At 40.8% G+C, this 21,360-nt stretch overlaps 1 protein-coding gene across 1 annotated transcript in view; it reads right to left on the bottom strand.

The window, feature by feature from the left end:
* The window catches only part of LOC126195460 (neural-cadherin-like), a 368,993-nt gene that overhangs the window by 175,243 nt on the left and 172,390 nt on the right, over nt 1-21,360 (bottom strand). Inside the window, exons 7-11 of the mRNA XM_049934087.1 lie at nt 15,104-15,276; nt 14,860-15,009; nt 14,416-14,721; nt 14,062-14,335; nt 12,865-13,073 (exon numbers count right to left, since the gene is read on the bottom strand). Of these exons, the coding sequence (XP_049790044.1) occupies nt 12,865-13,073; nt 14,062-14,335; nt 14,416-14,721; nt 14,860-15,009; nt 15,104-15,276 (1,112 nt within the window). The remainder of the gene's footprint in view (nt 1-12,864; nt 13,074-14,061; nt 14,336-14,415; nt 14,722-14,859; nt 15,010-15,103; nt 15,277-21,360) is intronic.

The following is a 21,360-nucleotide window of genomic DNA, read 5'->3' as shown; positions in this document are numbered from 1 at the left end:
GATTTTAAATTTCCAGCTGTGCTGCTCCTCCAGTTACACAGCATTTGTGAGTTGAGCAGAGAGTGCTGCCTGTGCTTTGAGGAGTGGAAAGTGGTGCTGTGCTTGAAAAGGAGCACTCCCTTTCTGACAGAAGCAACAAAAACTTGGCAACAGATGTCTCTCTTGGTCTCATTGACACCCATCTACTCCAAGATAGTTAAAGTCTAATTTACTAGTTTTTATGAAATAAATTTGAAATTGTATGCAGTTTTTATTTTCTATTTGTCTCATGGTTCAAATCTGCTTGATGACAACTGGATCCAGCTTTCCATACCCCATCCTAACTAGTTGGCCTGTTAAATTCTGATAAGTATTTAATCACTCTATAGGCCAGTTGCATGTTGGAAGCAGAGTGTAGTTGTATCAGTTTTGGTCAGATGTTTGGTAATATTCAACTGCAGCTTAGACTTAACTGAAGAGTTTGTCATTAATTGTTTGTCATTTGAAAAAAATGGTTCAAATGGCTCTGAGCACTATGCAACTTAACTTCTGAGGTCATAAGTCACCTAGCATTTAGAACTAATTAAACCTAACTAACCTAAGGACATCACACACATCCATGCCCGAGGCAGGATTCGAACCTGCGACCGTAGTGGCTGCTCAGTTCCAGACTGTAGCGCCTAGAACCGCACGGCTACTCTGGCCGGCTTTGTCATTTGATTTACTACTGTAAGATGTGCTCTTTTCTAGAATGGCTGCATGGATGGTCCCTGATAGAAGCAGTAGGTCTACGAACTTACAGTACACGGGCAGCAGCTCACTGGCAGTGCCACAGATTACACCAATGCACTGTGGGAGGTCTGAATCAGCTGGTAGTTTCTTCTGATCTTTCAGTGAAAGAGGTGAGAACAATCATATCCCATACTGAAGCCATGTTATAAGAAACAGTCCTTGTAGTTTCTTTCCTTGAAATGGATCACCCTTTGCATTTGCAACTTAAGCACACTGCATCTAAATTGCTCCATAGTAGCAACCATTTGAAGGATTTTCATGGCATCACATGGATTAGTTTTAAAAATAAGAGCCCAATGAAGATGCTGCAACTGCAATGAAACATGTTTGCATTAAAAAACAAAATTGTGTTTTGCTAAAGGCGGACCCTATCCAAAAACATATGTATGGAAAAAAGAGCTTCAACCCCAAGATGATTATTTTGACACCCTACCAGGCATTTCAGAGCAAGCTCTACAAGAAACCACATCATGTGGTAAAAAGATGAAAAATAAAAGCCCACTGAAGATGCTGCAACTGCATTGAAACATGATTAGGTTAAAAAACAAAATTGTGTTTTGCTAAAGGCAAACCCTATCCAAAAACATACGTGTAATAAAAGTACAGCTGTTGGTATTTACTGTCTTCAAGCCTTTCACCAGCTGCAGTCCCATTGCATTTACATAAGACGGAACTACAGAAACTTGATTGTTGGAAGGACTGACTTGGCATACAGAAAAGCAAGGACAATAACGTTAAGAGTGCAATGGGAATTCCACTGTTACATGTAGAGAAGACAGCAGATAGGTGGAAAGAGTACATTGAAGGTGCCTCTGAGGGGGAGGACTTGTTAGATGATATGATAAAAGAAGATACAGGAGTCGACAGGGAAGAGATAGGTGACCCAGTATTAGAATCCAAATTTAAAAAAAGCTTTGGATGACTTAATATCAAATAAGGCAGGAGGGATAGATAATATTATATCAGAATTTCTAAAATATTTGGGAGAAGTGGCAATAAAATGAATAGTCATGTTGGTGTGCAGAGTATACAAGTCTGGTGATAGACCATAAGACTCTCTGAAAAACATCATTCACACAATCCCAAAGACAGCAAGAGCCAACAACTATGAAAATTATTACACAGTTAGTTTAACAACTCATCCAAGTTGCTGAAAAAATGCAAAACAAAACTGTCATTTGGTTAGGTGACTATCAGTTTGGCTTTATGAAAGGTATACATACAAGAGAGGTAGTTCTGACATTGTGGCTGATAATGGAAGAAAAACTGAAAAAAAAATCAAGGCACATTCATAGGATATGTTGACCTGGCAAAAATGTAAAATGGTGCAAGATGTTCAAAATTCTGATAAAAGTAGGTATAAGCTATACGGAAAGATTTTAATATACAATATGTACTAGAACCAAGAGGGAACAATAAGACTGGAAGACCAGGAATGAAGTACTTGGATGAAAAAGGGTGTAAGACAAAGCTGTAGTCTTTCAGACCGACTGTTCAATCTGTACAGCAAAGAAGCAATGATGGAAATAAAAGAAAGGAATTCAAGTTCAGGTTCAAAGGATATCAGTGGTAAGATTTGCTGATGACATTGCTATTCTGTCACACTGAAGAAGGATTACAGGATCTGTTGGATGGAATGAATAGTCTAGTGAGTACAAAATATGAATTGAGAGTGAATCAAAGAAAGATAAAAGTAATGAGAAGTTGCAGAATTGAGAACAGCATGAAATTTAACATCACATTTGAATGCCCCCTCCCTCTTTTTAAATAGCTTTTTCTTCTTAACACATACTATTCCACTTCCTCTACCAGCCTAAGCACTCAGCTTTATCAAAATCTGCTTTATTCCACACTTATACAACAGAGCACACAGCCTGTTTTTGCAAAATCCATGTCACGTGAATGTAGGGGTCTTTTAAAAACTCACTTTACACTACTTAATTTGCCAAAGGTGTTAGAGGTATTGTTGGGTTTTCTCATAATTTGTTTAATGTGTGATGTGATAGATGTCAGAGCAAGGATTTTTCTGTTTTATGGCATTCCTGGTATAAATGTTTTTCTTGGCGCCATCTAAGCTGACATTTGGTGCGGTAGCTGATGGGAGCTACCATTAGCCACCGTGAAGGATGTCTATTTAGTTTGCATAGACAGCATTAAACTATGTTTGTTGATGATAGCTGTTATGTGAGTTGGTTACCAGTTTTCACCATTTTGTGGAAATGAAGCGTAGAAGACTAGACTTGTGTTAAATAGTGATTATGGAAGGTGATGATGAATATAACATTCCTGTGCTGTGAGTGAAACAAGTGGTGACTGTAAAAGATGAGAAAAGCAGTAGACAAATATCTCCAAAACACAATCATCTCAATATTCAAAGCAAAATGCTGTTCCTGGTATTGACTGCTGGCATTCCGAAAGGAGAGAGGCAAGCAACCATGGAGGGAAAGACTGCTGTACAGGCCAATTCTCTTATGCTGATTTATCACATTTCAGTAATTTATTGTATTATTCAGGAGATAAGAGCAAGTAAGATGCTCCTGCTCTCGTACATGGATACCTTAGCACCAGCCAGATATGTTGGACATCCCACTGAAGTTAAGGCTTCTAAATCAGTGTGTATCAAGTATAAGATAAAACTTTGCGATGGATTCAAATTACCAGTTTGTGCTGCTACATTTCAGAAAATAGCAAGTGTATTGTGGGGTCACTTAGCCTGGATTGCTCGGCACTATTGAGAACATTGGACTGCGCTACAGGAACGAAGAGGTGGCTGAAGAGGAACTCAAGATGACATAGTTATGACTCAATGTCATTACAACAGAGAGAAAATGAGTAGGTCAAATATGCCCCCAACATTAAAAGTAAATAAAATGTGGGAAAATTTTTGCAAAGAACAAAGACAAGCAGCAATAAAAGCTGTTGGTTGTCGAAATTTAAGATGGTGTTTTATAAGTATTCTAATCTCAGGTGTGATAACCTTCACAGTGAGACCTGTTCAATATGTAAGGAGCTGCAACTGAAAATAAAGACTTCAGAAACCGAAGAATGCCAGGAAGTGTGTAAAACTAACCTTTGCTTGTGTAAAGCCCGTGCAAAGAAGTTACACAGCATCATGAACAAATACTCTGAAGATATTATATGAACTGTCTTTGACATACAATAAAATGAACCCCTGCGGAACCTCTCTATGGAAAAAGTCTTTTACACTTGACAGGTATGGTTCTATAACCTGACTGTGGTGATACACGAACCAAAGCAAGGTGTTGGTGAAGTTTTTTGACATACTTGGTGTGAAAGAGAAGCTAGGAGAGGTGCAAATGAAATTGCATCTGCACTACAATATTTTCTCCTACATTATTTGGAAGACAGGACTACAGATATTGGTAAGAAAGGTTTGAAACTTGAGCTTTTTTCAGACTCAAGCAACAGTCAGAACTAGAGTTCTATAATGCTCTGTATGCCAGGACATTTTATGGAATGCACTACAGTGTTCTCAGAACTAACCCACTGGATCATATGTTCAGTAGAGTTGAGAAGGAATATCAGAAGAAAGAAGAGATCATATCACCTTGTGAATATAGGAATATTCTAGTAAAGTTTGGAAAGGTGCTGGTGTGGAGGAGATTGTGGTCAGATTTGATGGGCTGTGAAAACAATGTTTTTCCCTGGATCGGAAGTTTGTTGTGATGTATTGAACAAGGATGTTCCTTCGTTCAAAACCATGAAACATGCTGCAATTATTCCCACGATAAACCATATGAGTGCAGAAAAGAAGAGGATGTAATAAAGCTAATGCATTTCCATATCATTACTAAGGATGCAACAAGCTTCTAGAGTGACATACTCTCTGCAAGTGGTGAGGAATATGAAAATCACAGCAGCCCACAGAGAATTTATGAGGATGAAGAGTCCTCTGAAGCTGTGTAGAAGAGAAAAAAATTCAAAACTTTAATGTAAAAAATAGACATTTAATATTTGAGTGTCATACTGATCTCGTTTGAGCACAAAGTGAGTTTTGAAAAAGAAAACTGTTTTTATCATTAATTAAATAAATGTGTCTACTGCAAAATTTTATGTTTTTAATAAAGCAAGTTCTACAAAAATGGCCCTCAAATGGGGAAAAAAAAGGGGGGGGGGAATTCTGCTACCTAGGCTGAAAAGAACCCATGATGGATGGAGCAAGGAGGCCAGAGGTGAAAAAAGGCCTGGCCAAGAGAAGTCTACTAGTAACAAAAACATTGGCCTGAATTCAATGAAGAAATTTCTGAGAATGTACATTTGGAGCACAGCATTGTATGGTAGTGAATCGTGGACAGTGGGAAGACTGGAGCAGAAGAGAAGTGAAACATTTGGGACATGGTCCTGCAGAAGAATGTTGAAAATCAGGTGACCTGGTAAGGTAAGGAATGAGGAGGTTCCCCACATCTACTTTGCCAGTCATGTTATTGTAAATTCCCTACATTTGGTCCTGTTCTCAGGATTTGTAAAGTTGCCAATGACCCCAGATACAGTTATTACTTTATTTATATTTTAAATTTTGGGTCGATGATTTCACTTGGAAGTTTAGGTTTAGGGTGGCACATGGATTACCAGGTATCTTTGAGGCTGGTTTTATTCAGCATACTGACCTTGGACTCGATCATTTTTAGGGCATATTGTGTCACCTGATGGTGTTAGCATTGACCAAGAATGTACTCATGGTATTTATGCTTCTAATTTACCTAGAAATACTAAGGATATAGCCATATTTTTTTACCAGTTTTATAGCAAATTTTGACCCGCTGGCAAGCCCCATGAATGAAATTAGGACCAAGGGAAAAAATTCCAATGAAGTGAATCCTTCAGCACTTCAGGGTTTAAAAATGCCTTGCCCAGTGTAACAGTCCTGGCAATTCCAGGTTTCTCCAAAGAGAAAAAAAGAGACTGGAGACTGAAACATCTACGTCTGGTTTGCTGGGCTATTGTTGCAGGAATAGCACATAGTTAGGTGTCTTGTGGCTTATGCATCACAAACCTTATCTGACTTGGAGAGCAAGTATTCTGTTCATGAGTAGGAGGTGTTAGTGGTTATCTTTAGTGGGTAAAAGTTCTGGCTGTTTTTAGAAGACTGTCCTTTTCATCCTGAAACTGACAATCAGACCATTAGTTGGGTACTTGGGAGACCAAGGTGTACTGAGCAATTGCAACAAGAGCCAATAGTAACTTGACTTTCCAATTTAAGGCTCAGCAAATCATGCAATTAGAGAATATTCTGGTGGATACCTTGAGCTGCACCTTTGTGGAGAGGAACAACCCCATGTTAGTGAAGATTGTTCAGAACACCTGGTTGACTGAATTCACCTTATATTGGCAGACTTGCCCCTCTTATTTAAGAGTTTGATGATATATAAATATGCATATTCTAAGCTTAATCTGATTAAGTTGAGGTAGGTGATTATATGGTCTAGTATCAATTGAAGAATAATGTGTTGTGTCGGATTAGTCATGGAGACCGAGACTGCGAAATTATGATGCCCCACAATTTGATTCCTAAATTTGGCTCCCATTTAAATGTTATCATGAATGCCCTGTTGGCAGTAAACGTGGATTGTTTAAGGGTAGGATGAAGTTCAGGAGAATATTTTCTCTGGAAGGGGAGGGTCAAAGAAATCAGAATGTCGGTCTAAGCATGTACGCTTCATGGGATAAGTAGGCTGGTGATGAATACTTACCATGTTTACTGGCTTCTAATGTAGTTGGATTTCACAAGGGTGAAGATTTATACTGATTTTGTGGGCCCTTCTTGCTTTCAAAACACAGTAACCAATTTACACAGGTTTGTGTTAATGCGTTTCTGTTGATTAACCCTGGCATGGGAGGCCATGGTGAGTAGTACTATTCATTGCTTGCAGTCCATATTAAGTACTTCTGGTCCTCCACGGCATCTGGTTTCTGACCTTGCTATGGCATTTAAATCCAACATGTTGCTCAGTTTCCAATTTGGGATGGGTAAAGCATGTGTAAACACTACACCATATTTTCCCAAACTATCTATCATGGAGTAGGTTAATCATATCTTAAGACTGGCATTTATAGGTTGCCACCATCATGATTATTCTCTCTGGGATTAGTCCTTGCAGTGGATTTCCATTGCCTTTATTACCCTTCCATGAGGTCCAAAAGTAAGCTGCTGTTGTTCTTATGTTTACTTTTAAGCCTAATTGTCCAAAGGTCAACTTGTGGAATATTAATGATTTCTTCCTGCACCAGATCAGTGTGATGCAAATCCAGGAGAACTTGAGAGGAGCCATGGCCAGTTTGAGATCCTCTTGTGCTCTTAAGCAGAGAAGGTACGATGTTGGGAGGTGGTTAACCTCCAGGGGATACATTTTGGATTCCCAACTTTGGTGTTGCTAGTACACCTACTGACAGAGTTGTGGGCAAGTTGCCGCTCCGGTTTAGTGGGTCATGTGGAGGTCATGAAATCTGTTATGCTGGTAAAAGTAAAGTTGTTTGGTATGACTGGCTGGAAGACTCCAAGAGGTGGGTTCCGCCTCCTGAATTAGAAATGTGTTTTCTATCCTTTGCACCCACAGGCACCTTTCCTTCAGGAACTGTGAGTAATCTGTGTTGTTTAAGTGTAACTGTAATGTGTATGTGGTATGGTGTCATTTAGGTATTGGATGATAATGATAATGAGAGAAGGGAGAGGGTGAAACACAGCGCTGGCACATAGCCTGGTTCTCTCAAATAGCATCAGACAGTCTGACAAGCTTGATGTCCACTGGTGATCAGGGACATTATTTAACACCCTCGTGTCTCCCATAGCTTAAAGGCAAAGAGAGAACTGTCAGCAATGCATGGTGTACCTGTATGGTCACCCATCCAAATACTGGTCACACTCAATGCTGTGTTCTGAGAGGAGCTGGTGTATCCACTGCTGTACGGCTGTTGACTTTTACCGTGGTGACCATCTCGATCAGAAATCCTGAAGTGGAGAATCTATCCATCTCAAGCTAAGGCCTATCTGAATGAAAAATTGTTATCATTTTTGTTTGAACATTTATATTTACACTAATTGTAATCAGAAATGGCAGTTTTGCTGTTTGAATTTGTTGCTGTAATTATGTATCTATACTGTGTAAGTTTTGTTGCTTATGAATACTTGAGGTTGAGGAATGAGTCCAAGTTGCCCCAAGCTCCCCCCCCTCCCCAAAAAGTGTTGCAGCAGGGAGGATGTGGCATTATTCAGCAAGCCCGCTGATTTTAAATCGCCTGACGAGTTGCGCCTCCAGTTAGGCAGTGCTCGCAAGTTGGGAAGAGGGTGCTGCGGGTGTCCCTTGAGGAGTGGACAGTGATGCTTTGGAAAAGGATCAGTCTGTTTCTGGCTGGGTAAACAACAACTTGATGCTGTATGTCTCTCTTGGTCTTACCAGAGAAAGTAGCAACAAAAATGAAGATGACTGGGGTGTGCTGTTTGTCTTCCAAATAATGTTGTCTAATGATCCACCACATCTACTTGATCACAACTGATTGCAACTGAACCTAGCCTTGCATTCCCCATCCTAACTAGTTGGTAACCATTTATGCTCACTACAACACTGCTTTTGGGTAACCCTGTAAGTCTGTTACAACATCACTTGCTAAAATGCTGTCTTTTAGCTTTTAGTCACTACAATGTATTTTCCTTCTGCTTTGGCTCTCTTACTTCTGGTACGAGATGGGTTTCTCTTAAATTGCTTTATTAGTGATTTGGCTGTTCCTCCTATCCAAACACACTAAACCAATTCTCTCCAATCCTGTAAATTGGAAGCATTGTTATCTACTTTGATATTTTTCTATATGATATACAGGGTGTTGCACCTCCTAGAGGCAATTTATTATTATTATTTCTAATATACATAACATAAACACTTTAAATTATGAATGTACACGATGATTATAACTAAACTTTCAAACTGTTGTAGAAATAATGCCACTGGTCAGAATGACATCAAATTTCAACGGAATATTATCGGAGAAGGGGGAAAATGTATGGCAGAAGAAAAATAAATAGTTACAAAATGTAGCAATAAATGGTGCTGTAAGCATCATAATTTAATAGTGGTTGGCTACAAATGGCAAATGAATCATACAACAATGTCTAAGTTGTACGTTTGATGCTAAACAAACTGTGCTACACACTATGCATGGTTGTACAGGTGTGATACTATTAGTTACATAAGAACATCCACCATGGCAAGGCCATATCACATCAGATGGGAAAAATCGGTTTTTAATTGTCCTGAGGCCAAAAACCGCATAAAAAGCATCAATCACATCAGTTTTTAATTGTCCTGAGGCCAAAAACCGCATAAAAGCACCAATAAAAATCAAATCGAATTATTAATTTCAGTGTGACTGGTGCAAAACATGTTCAACATGCTGTCCACTGTTTTCTGCAGCAAGTTGAAATTGAGAAACAGCATGCCCCACAACTGATCGAAGTGTTTCTGGGGTCACATTCAGAATGTTTTACGCAATGCTTGCCTTCAATGCAGTTATGTTTGCAATCAGAACATTGAACACATCATCTTTCAGATAGCTCCACAGCCAGAAGTCACACAGATCAAGATCAGGTGATCAGGACGGCCAAGCTGTAGGGAAACGGTGGCTGATAATTCTGGCATTTCTGAAATGGCACTTCAGCAGCTGCTTAACTGGATTTGCAATGTGCGGATGTGCACCATATTGCATAAAAATGATCCAATTCGCACATCCACACCATTGGAGAGCTGGAATGACATGGTTGTGCAAAAGACACTCATAGCACTTACCAGTGATGGTACAGGTAACAGGACCCGAAACATCTGTCTCTTTGAAAAAATATGGCCGTATGATAAATGATGCTATAAACCCGCACCACATAGTGGCCTTTCCAGGCTGAAGTGGTGCTGGTTGATTTACGTGTGGATTTTCCATTACCCATATTCGACAATTCTGTCTATTGACATATTCTGTCAGATGGAAGTCGGCTTTGTCTGTTCACAAAATCTTCCACGGCCAGTTATTGTCCACTTCTACGCAAGCAAGAAATTCTAAAGCAAAGGTCTCTCTCTTGCTGGCAGTTCAACAGGAAGCAACTTGTGCACATGGGTAATTTTGTATGGATAGCAAAGAAGGATGTTTCATAGGATTTTATGCACCATGCTCACGGGTATGTCCAATAACCGGGCAATTCTTCGTGCACTACATGGGTGCACACCACCACTAATCTCCTCCTGCATTGCTATGGCCACTGCTTCCACTGACATCAAACCAATTCATTTCCTCCTCTACCAGGTTGCACACAAAAAGAACCAGACTTTTCAAATTTCAGAATCATTTTCTCTAGACCCATGGCAGTCATCAGACCACTGCCTTTTTTTCAAACCCTTCAGTATCTGGAACTTCTGCAGAGCGATGTGTGCAGAGTCATCTTTCTTGTAATACCACTTTACAAGCAGAGTGCAATCCTACATTGAGCCAGTCATGGCAAATGTTGCAGACACAAAACGAGGAAAAGCCTTGTACCTGGCTTGTTTATACCAACTTCAATGGGTCATGCACATGACAGGTGTTTTCAGTCACATTTTCTGAAATATACAGCTCCATCTATTGATCAGTTTTCACACTACATTTTTTCTTCTGCCATATGTTTTCCCCCTTCTCTGATAAAATTCTGTTGCAATTTGACGTCATTCTGACAAGTGGTGTTATTTCTATAGTGTTTTGAAAGTTTAATTATAATCACCTTGTATATTAAGCAAGGAGATGCTGGAATTGTCTCCCTTCATTGTTTAAGCATTTGCTTAGCAAATTGCTCATTACACTCTGTACTTCTCTCTGAGAAATGGCGGCAATTTCTTGACAGATGTTAGTTTTAAGTTCATCTAAACTGGATGGATTCCATTTGTACACTTTCTCTTTTAATATCCCCCACAGATAAAAATTTCAGGGGCTTAAAATGGGGGGGGGGAGGGGGGAGGGGGGAGGGGGGAAGGGGGGGTAGAGGGGGGAGGGGGGGGACAAGGGGTCACAAATTAGTGATAACTCTATCTTGAAATACACCATGAATTTTCTGTAATTAGAAGCTGTCTGTATGTGCCATTGCAGAGTCCTGCTGAAAGGTCACCAAAACACTGTCTCTCTCAGTTAATTGCCCCCAAAAAAGGCCACAAAGTATTTTCCATATATCTCTCACTGTTAATTGTTTCCTGTAAAAGAATAGGGCCTATTGTTTTCTCCACTGACACTACACTAGACTCCTATTTTTTGATCATGCAGGGACACCTCATGTGTTACTTTTGGCTTTTCAGAACTCCAACAATGATTATTATGTGAAGTAATGTATCCACTTAGGTGGAACTGTGATTCATTCACAAAAAAACTTAGGTGAAGGTCATTTTCTGTCATGCATACTATTCAAAATCCTTTCACCCTCCCCACCAGTGCCGCCACTGCCTGGCTACCACCAGGGAGAAGAAATCCCCCTCAGGCTGTTGATTGTTCACTTTGTGCTAAATAAATAATAAGACAAAGCTCAAATGTTTGTGCAGATAAACAGGATTATTAATTTTAAAGAGTAAAGGTACCCAGTCACCATATACACAGGATGTCTAGTGATAAACAGGCACTTACACAAGACTGAACTGTAGCTTTGTTTCCATCCCAGCACTGTGGCCCATCTAGAATAAGGGGTTGTGTCCATGAAGCAGATGAAATTAAAATGAGGAGGGAAGAGGAATGGATGAATGGAGTGAAGTGAGGATCATGGCTATATAAATAAATAAATTAATAAATAAAGGGTGAGGCATAAAGGGAATGGCATAAGAATGTGACATTGCTGAACTCACCCTGTTATGGACAGGGACAGCTGCATGAGTTACATGATGAAATAGGAGTTATGGTTAAGAGAGGGACAGGGAGAGACAAGAACAAGGATAGAACAGAAGAAGAGAAAGACCACAGGGGAAAGTATGTGGGTGGAGGGTAGTGGATGCATGTACAGCGTGTGTGTGATTTTTTTTTTTTTTTTTAAATGTTAGACTGTCTCTCTGTAGTCTTCCTCTGTGTTTCATACTGTCATTTACATGGTGGCTTACTCTGCTAGCAGCTTAAGACAGTGTCAATTCTTGGAAGGACTAAACTAACCTTAATCTAACTTAGCTGCAGTTTAGTCTTGTTAATGCACCTTTTTGCTACACAACACTTAAAATATATGATATGAGGTTACTTTTACTCCATCCACTGTTTTTATTCTACTCATAATTTCTGCTTCTCCCTCAAAATGGTCACCGCCCCCCTCCCTGGTCCCCTCCTCCCTCACACCTCCACTCTTCCCTTCTCTTCTCTCTTCCATATCGCTTGCATCTACTCCATCCAGCACAATGCCAAATCTGAGCTGCCACACCAGGATAATGTAGCCATTCATGTGAAACTGTCAGTGTGTGTGTGTACGTGTTTCTTACCATCATATTGTAGTTTTATATGTGTTATTCAGATAATTAATAAAAAAAGATGTTTATTGTAACTCTTCAGGCTTTCCCGGCGATCTAATGACATCTTGGGTTGTCGGGTGTTCTGCCGGATATCAGCGTCGTACTTGCATGATATTTCGGTCACGTAGCTTGTAACCTTCATCAGGTGCGACCTGAGACTGCTCCTCGAGTGGACCTGGTCCAGTATTTATGCCTATGGCCTTCCCCCTCCACCAACAGCTGCAGGCACTTCCTCTGTGGTCCGCGCCCATTCCCTGCGACTTGCTGGAGCGTTGCTGCTCCAGCAGGTCGCGGGGAATGGGCGTGGTCCACAGAGGAAGCGCCTGCAGCCGTTGGTGGAGGGGGAAGGCCATAGGCATAAATACTGGACCAGGTCCACTCGAGGAGCAGTCTCAGGTCGCACCTGATGAAGGTTACGAGCTACGTGACCGAAATATTGTGCAAGTACGACGCTGATATCCGGCAGAACACCCGACAACCCAAAATGTCAAGATGTTTATTAATACATCACTACAAATTTACTTCATATTTCATGCTATGAGGTACAGCACTAATAAAAAATAAATAAAATAAAATAAAATAAGAGGAAGCTTACCATATAATTATAAACAACTATCTCTTTGTTTCCAGGAGCCATAGAATTATCGTTCTCATCACCAACTGTGATAGTGAGAGTCGATGTTCCTGACATTACAGGATTACCTGAGTCCTTAATGACTACAGGAATTAGATATTTCTTTTGTGATTCTCTGTCAAATGACAGCAGAGATGATACAACAGCTGAGCCATTTCCATTAGCACCACCTGTAAAAAAAAAAAAAAATAACTATAAACTTGGCACAGAATTTGATAGATATTGCATGTAGTTAAACTTTCATCAAATATACTGGTGATACAACAGTGTAGAGAAATGCATAAAAAGAAAAGAAAGATACTATTAGAACAAGCCATGCTAAAAAAAGAAGGCATGTGGAAGCATAAGGAAAAATAATTCATGTCAGTTGAATACTTTTTTCCATCTTCGTGCATTTTATATGAAGGTGGTATCAATAGTTGTACAAATTACACAAAAGATACACAAATTACACAAATTAACTCAGTGTGACATGTTTTTAACAAGTTCTCTTGTTGTACTATGATCGCTTTTTCAGCGTGCTGAATGAATCATTTTATTTGCCAAGTTCAGTATCGAATACTTTAGATGGGGATGACTTTTAACTACAGACAGTTATTCATTATCACTCTGTATTTCTGAATTCCTTATTTTTCACACACATTTTCTCATTCTTTTTATTATTATTTTAATTTTTCATTGTGTTCATGTCCCACACTAAATATTACCCAATTCTTTGCACTGGATTTTAATCAGTTCCTATCAACTTTATTGTTGCCAGCTTTAACAGGCAGATTGAGGGACCTACATCTTAAAATAAACAATAACAAAACAGCATTTCAGCAATTCTATATGACTAAGAGATATCCACAGAGATTCTCTTTGTTTCTTTGCAGTCTTAAAGCAATGTTCATAATTTTCTAATCTTAAGTATGCATGTTTCAATGTTCCACTTATCTACTGAACTTGTCGTATTTGATATTTGATGAGAGTGTTAGTAAAATATTTTATAATACCAGATGTATCCAATTTGTTTTATTTCTTCTGCTCATCTTAGAACTGCTAAAAATATCAAACTTTTGTAATATTATTAACCTACTTATGAATGAATTAAATTTTTAGTTGGAATACATTTAAAAAAAAAAAAAAAAAAAAAAAAAAAAAACTGTGTTAACTTACTGTGAATATTTTCAATGAGAAATGAAGATTTTATAGCATCATCTGCATCATCTGCCATTTTAAAAGTGTAAGGTGGCCCATTTCCAATATGACTGTCATCTTCATCACTTGCAAAAATTTCTAAAATTATTCCTGGAGAAGCATTTTCTTGTACAACAGGCTGATAATTGTGCTGGAATACAGGGGCATTGTCATTTATATCTTTAACTAGTATAATCAAAGTTGCCGTTGAAGTTTTTGGTGGAAATCCATCATCAACTGCCAAAATTTGTACCTGTACAGTTAAAGCGCAGTTTTATTCAGGTTCTGAAAGCATAACAATAACACACAGAAAAATTATAGTTAATATTTTACCTCATGTCTAGGTGTTGTTTCTCTATCAAGGTTACGTTGTAGATAGACTGTCCCCTGTTGGTCTATCCGGAAATATTTCCTGGTATCAGAGGAGCGCTGAATCTGGTAACTAACTTTACTTTTCCCTCCTTTATCAGCATCTGTTGCCCTAAATGTAGCTAAAGATGTATTAACGTCTGTGTTCTCTTCAACAGAAACTTCACGTATACTGTGCTCAAATGTTGGTTGATTGTCATTTATATCTCGTAGTTTTATCACAACCCACGAATATCTGGTATGATACTCATCAGTATCATTATTTGTGTCCTTAAAACAAACAAGGTGCTTGTAGAAAGTACAAACTTTTTATGTAATGCCAAAGTTATGTACCTTATACTAAGCTACAACACTCAAGGGAGAAAGAGGGAAATAATAAAGTTCTTAATGTGCAGTTTAAATACATACCTTGTCAGTAACTTGTATTTTGAACCTAAAATAATTATTATATTTCCCTTCTTCATAGTCTAATGGCTTAATGGCTTTCAGTGCTGCGCTTCCATCAAAATTTGGAATCAGTACAAATTTGTCAGAGCCATAGCCACTATTCTCAACAACCTGAGAAATGATTCACTACCATGACTTTAATGTCTGGTGTCTATATCTGTATGTTATGAGTAGTATGACAGAGAACACATGTAGTGATTAATACCTTGTATTGCAAAGAGCTTACTTCATCCTGATCATGAACAGTAACAGTTAGAATTGTGTCTTCTGGCACAGTTAATCCTTCCGTTTCGTCAACTTCAGTAATCCATTCTGCCTTTGTAAACTCTGGTGGCATGTCATTGACATCTTTGACCAAGATGGAAACTGTACCTGTGCCTGTTGGAAAACATCACATTAATTACTGGCAGCTACATTGACAGTGACAATCATGCTGAAATTGAAATATGATATTTGTCAATATTATATGAGAACTCAATATCACCTAACATTATTGAGCAGGCGAATTCATTTGATTCTGATAAGCATGGGGTATTACAAAAACAAGTGGTTGCTCTATTGTATAATATGCTTGACACTATTTGATTTCTACAGATAAAACTGATATTTCTAGGGATAAAACTGATTTTTCTTATTGTTCCTGCAAGTTGTGTTAGACCGCCAGACTCAAAGTTTATAAAATTTTAGTTCCAGATGAGGCACATGGTAAATTATGTTAAATGAATTTTGTTATTATAGGTCTGTTGATTTGCTCTATATTCCCAAATTATCATTGGGAATAGCATCTCTGGGGAATGAAGCTGCTGCAGAAAGTGACTCACCCAATCATTTCAGCACATTTAATTCATTTACAATAAGCATTACCACTTGTTATACGACTAACAGAATCTTCAGTCCTTGCATCCAGATAATCAGTTAATTTATGGGGGGAGAGGGAGGGGCGAGGGGGGCTGAATAGTTAGATACTTATTTAATTTTCTTTAGATACTTATTTAATTTTCTTTCAAATTTATAGGGATTATCAATTTCTTGTTTAATGTCTTGCTTCAGTTTGTTAATGACCTCTGTAACAGAAAACAACCACAAGAAAATAAAGCCTACTTTAACATCTTTTATTGTTGTCGTGTAAATCACAATCCAGTTATTATTTAAACCATTCTAATGCAACTGCATTTGCTTGTTTAGTAGGTACAGCACTTGGCACCAATGTAAGGAAGAACATAGTGAAATTGGTTGTCAATGATTACATGTCATTTCATTATTTTGCCATGGCCCTTATCTGAGATATTTACGAAATTTGCATCACGGTATATTTGTTTGGTTTTTAAAATGCTCCCTATGGCATCGATTGCTATGATGCCAAGGCGTAGGTAAAAGTTCTTAGGTTGGCACTACGGCACCGACACCAACGACAGTGCCCTCTAGTTGGCACTGTGCAGCTCTATGAGCGCCGCTCCAGATTCTGCCCATTTACATCTGGCTTCGCACCTACTTACATCTCAGCCAAAGTTAGGTAATAGTTTATGTATTCAAGTTATATTGTTGTGATATATAAAACCAGTTTAACCTATATGCAGTAGCGAGATTTTTACCTCACCTGCTCCTACTCGCTTCCTACATTTGGCCTACCCTTCAGTTTACAGGAGGAGACCCATGCGCTGCCTTCCAGGCAGGATACAAAAGCTTAACAACAAGGATTTTTTTTGTGTGTGTGCACAGTACTGCTTAAGCTTTGTCAAATTCCCTGTGTGCCTCAGTGTCTGACTACTTCCGCCATTCAGTATAAGGTTTTCTTTTGTGTAAACCATGGCTTCGCCACAGGAACAGGCTTTGCTGTCCGATCTCGTACGTTTTCAGGCTCAGCATATGAGATAGCTGCTTGCTGCCATAAATGGACTGGCCACACTCCAAACTGCAGCTACTTCGATGCCTCCGATGTCTCTGCCTGTACCACCGTCAACGACGCCTCCAGCGCCGCCATTTTGTGCCTTCAATGTGGACACTGAACGCTGGCCAGAATACATCGCCCAGCTCGAGGCACACTTCGCAGCATACAACATACCAGGTACAGAGCGGCTTGCCTTTTTCATTGCCAATGTGGGTGTTATGTTATACCATGTATTCGTAAAATTGTTTCCCACCACCCGCCCAAAACTAATACTTGCGATGAAGTGGTTGATGCTTTGAACTCCCACTTCTGTGATAGTGTAAATGTGGTAGCTGCATGCTACAAATTCTTTCGTCTCTGGCGTGGCCCTACTCAGTCCAATAAATCTTGGTTAGTGGACCTTCAGGGGCTAATATCTGACTGTGACTTTAATTGCTCATATGGACGCTCATATGCGGATATAATGATTAGAGACACTATTGCGCAGAATGTGGTGGATCACTGCATCCGCGAACAAATCCTAAAATTTAAAACCCCGTCTTTGCAGGAAGTAGTGGACTTGCTAGACAGACAAGATACATTAGACATGGCTACTTCCACATTCGATGTGACCCCTGGGTATGTGTATTGTTAGCGCGGCACAACACGTGCTCTTCCACCCTGCCCCAGCACAGCAAGCCACACCGTGCTGCTTGCATGCACGTAAACAAGTTTCAAACCGGGCACCCACTAAGAAACTGAGATCATGTCCTAACTGATTTCGTGCCCACCCACGGGACAGTTGCCCATCCCATCAAGCACAGGGTGAAACTCTAATTCACAACTTGCCTCTTGTTCGTGTAACTTGCGTGGACGTCACCGCAACGGAAACCACCTTGATCATGATTCACATCAGCCTATGGACGTTAATGCCATTTATTCAAAGCCTTCTGCTTCACGTGCTTCTACAGATCATTGTGTGAATAAAGTTTTGTCAGACACTTCCTCTCGTATTCAGCATGATGCGAGGAAACTTTTTGTGACTTTGAACATTTGTGGACATTCTGTTTGCATACAGATGGACACTGGTGCGTCACTTTCTTTACTGAACAAAGCAACATATGACTTGCTTGGTTTACCCCCGCTGTGTTGTTCACATTTCACGCTGACTGCATTTACTGGACAGGAAATCTTGGTGCTCAGTGTGTGTAGTTTGCAAGCCGCATATAGTGTGATGTTGAAAACTGTGTCTTTTCATGTGCACAGCTCTAGTGATGCTCCGAACATTTTTGGCTTGGATGCATTTGAACTTTTTGACCTCACGATTCAGGACAATGTACTTTGCATCAACGCTAGTGACCATGCAGACAGTGTTTTCACACTATGTGATGATTTTGCTGAACTCTTTTCTGATGGTCTTGGTTGTGCCGCAGCCTTTGCAGCGCATGTTGTAGTTAAAGACAATGCTATACCTATTTCTGGCGTGCACGCCCAGTACTGCACGCACTGTGCAACACCGTAGCTACTGAACTTAAGCATTTGCAAGACAATGGTGTCATTGAACCTGTTTCTGCTTCGCCATGGGCTTCGCCCTTCGTGTGTATGAAGAAACCAAACGGTCATCTCCATATTTGCGCTGACTTTAAATCTACAGTAAATCCCCAGACAGTGGTAGCTACATTTCCCTTACTGCGTCCTGAAGACATTTTTGATAAGCTGAGTGCGGGAAAATTCTTTCCCATGATTGACTTGCGGGATGCATACTTTCAAATTCCGCTCGACAAACAGTCGCCTCGCTATTTTGTGATCAACACCCACCTTCGCTTTTTCAAGTTTCACTGCCTCCCATTCGGTTGTGCTTCGACTCTTGCCGTATATCAGTCTTTCTTGCAGCAGTTGTGTGCCACTGTCTCTGGTTGCTCAAATTATCTGGATGATACAGTTGTGTCAGGTCGAACCCCTGACGAACACTTGCAGAATTTGCGTGTCCTATTTACAGTACTTTTGTAGACAGGACTCAAGTGTAACAGGCACAAGTGCAAATTTTTTCAGACTGAGATTCAGTATTTAGGACATATGGTTAACGGACAGGGTATCCACCCTTTGCCATCACATCTCCTTGCAATTTGAGACTTGCCAGCATCCAGGAACTTGAAAGAACTTCAGACTGTGTTGGGAAAAATTACATATTATATTCGGTTTATCCCAAATGCAGTGCAGATTGCAGTGCCTTTGCATCGCCTTTGGCATAAGAATGTTCCTTTTGTTTGGTCTTTGGATGTGACACTGCTTTCCAGAAGCTCAAATCTGCTTTGTTGAGTGATTGCAGTTTGATTCCATTAGATCCCTCCAAACCAGTTGTTTTGGAAGTCGATGCATCTTCTCATGGCATCGGAGCAGTTCTGTCACACTGCATTAATTCTGTCGATTGCCCGATCACTTTTGCGTCTAAGTTGCTCAATTCTGCCCAGCAAAACTATTCTCAAATTGAGAAAGAAGCTCTAACTATTGTATATGGAGTGACAAAGTTTAATGATTTTTTGTACGGTCACAAGTTGTATTTGGTCACCAACCATAAGGCTTTGACATTGTCGTTTCACCCGTCAAAGCCAGTTCCGGCCCGTACTGCACAAAAGTTGCAACATTGGTTTTTGTTTTTGTCTAACTACAATTACAAAATTTTGTTTTGGTCTATGGCCCATCACAGCAATGCTGATGCTTTGTCTTGTCTGCCTATTGGTCCTGACGAAGTGTTCGATTCTTCCAAATTGTCCTTCATGTTTATTGATTCGCAAGAAAAGGAATTAGCTGATGGTTTTCGGGTGGATTTTCATCACATTGCTTCTGCAACAGCCGCAGATGCTTATTTGAAGATTCTTTTACAGTATATTTGTACTCAATGGCCTCCATCTTCTACACAGATTCGTGATCCATTTGTTCGATGTTACTTTGCGCAATGTCACCACTTGTCTGTACACCGTGGTGTTATCTTGTTGTGAACTGACAATGATCAGTCTCGTGTGGTTGTACCTCGTTCGTTGCAATTGGAAATCCTCTGATTGCTGCACGCTGGTCATTGGGGTATAGTGCACATGAAGCAATTATTGTGTCATCACTGCACTTGGGTCGGCATTGATAAACAAATTGAGAATTTGCTTGCTAATTGTCACTCTTGCACAGAGCATCAATTTGCTCCCTGCCAGCGCTTCTTTGCATGGCCTACTCCTACTGCACCTTGACAGCACGTTCATGTTCATTTTGGGGGTCCTTTCTGGGACACCCACTGGTTGATGGTTATTGATGCATACAGCAACTTTCCTTTTGTTGTAACTATGTCTTCTACTACATTTGCCAGTACTATTCTGCTTTTGACATCTATTTTTTGCATTGAGGGCCTTCCTGAAGTTACTGTCTCCGACAATTGCCCCCACTTTGTGACCTCCAAGTTTGAAGCATTCTGGGCTGCTAATGGCATTCGCCATCTGACCTTAGCCCCATTCCACTCCCAGTCCAGCGGCAAGGCTGAATGCTTTGTGTGTACATTTAAGTCGCAGATGAGCAAGTTGCGCCACACACTCTCGCAAGCATGTGCTATGGACTTTCCTTGCTTCATATCGCTCCCAGCCATGCTGCACCTGTTCCCCAGGGGAATTGCTACATGGCTACGCCCAGCGGTCACTCCAGCAGCTATTGCACCCGCCACTGTGAGCTCCCTCTACTTCACCTCGTTTTGGCTTGGCACCGCAGGATTTGGTGTTATGTAACGTTTCCTCTGGCAGGCAGCGCTGAGGCAGGGGCGCATTCTTCTCCAGTTTGACCACACCTTATTTGTCATTTTTGGTCCCTCTGGCACTGTCAAGCGACACCAGAACCAGATTCATTTGTGCCATCCTCGGTTTTCTGCCGCTGGTTGCTTTCCAGCAGAATTGGAGGCTTCGCAGCTTCTGCCGCCTCAGCCCACGACTCCACCAACGGCGCCTCCGCCACTCGTGCCTCCACCACGGGCGCTCCTGCCATCGCCGCCACTACTGGTCCGGTCTCCTGTACCGGAGGGGCGACTCTCGCTGCCACCACAGCCCCACCTCCGGCCGCCGCCGTCATGTTCCTCTGCAGTGCTGGAACTGATGGATGCTGAGGCTGCCATCATGCCACCTCCCCTGTCGCCCATGGAGGTTGTTGCTCTGCCTCCTCATCTGAGCATATCCAGTGGCGGTGCGTGGCCTGGGCAGGTTTTCCATGGGGCATTTTCCTCCCCCCTCATGAGGAATTTGGGGTCGTGGGTCGGCAGCATGCCCCAGCAGTTCCGCTGGCCGCCCCCTCAGCTGCGCCACCCCTGGGTCCCTCCACCCGCCTTCGGAAACCCTACTCAAAGACGGTGCGCCGTTTCAGGGGGGAGGGATGTGGTATCGATAGCTACAATGCCACGGCGTATGTAAAAGTTCTTAGGTTGGCACTACGACACCGACAACAGCGGCCTCTAGCCAGCACTGTGCAGCTCCACGAGCACCGCTCCAGATTCTGCCCATTTGATGCCGAGGAGACGACCTAGCAACATTGTTCATTTTCATAGAGGGCGAGCCACTACAGATTTTGCC

This window comes from Schistocerca nitens, chromosome 7 (assembly GCF_023898315.1).
Source record: "Schistocerca nitens isolate TAMUIC-IGC-003100 chromosome 7, iqSchNite1.1, whole genome shotgun sequence".
NCBI classification, from domain to species: domain Eukaryota; kingdom Metazoa; phylum Arthropoda; class Insecta; order Orthoptera; family Acrididae; genus Schistocerca; species Schistocerca nitens.
This window is presented reverse-complemented; position numbering and strand designations above follow the sequence as displayed.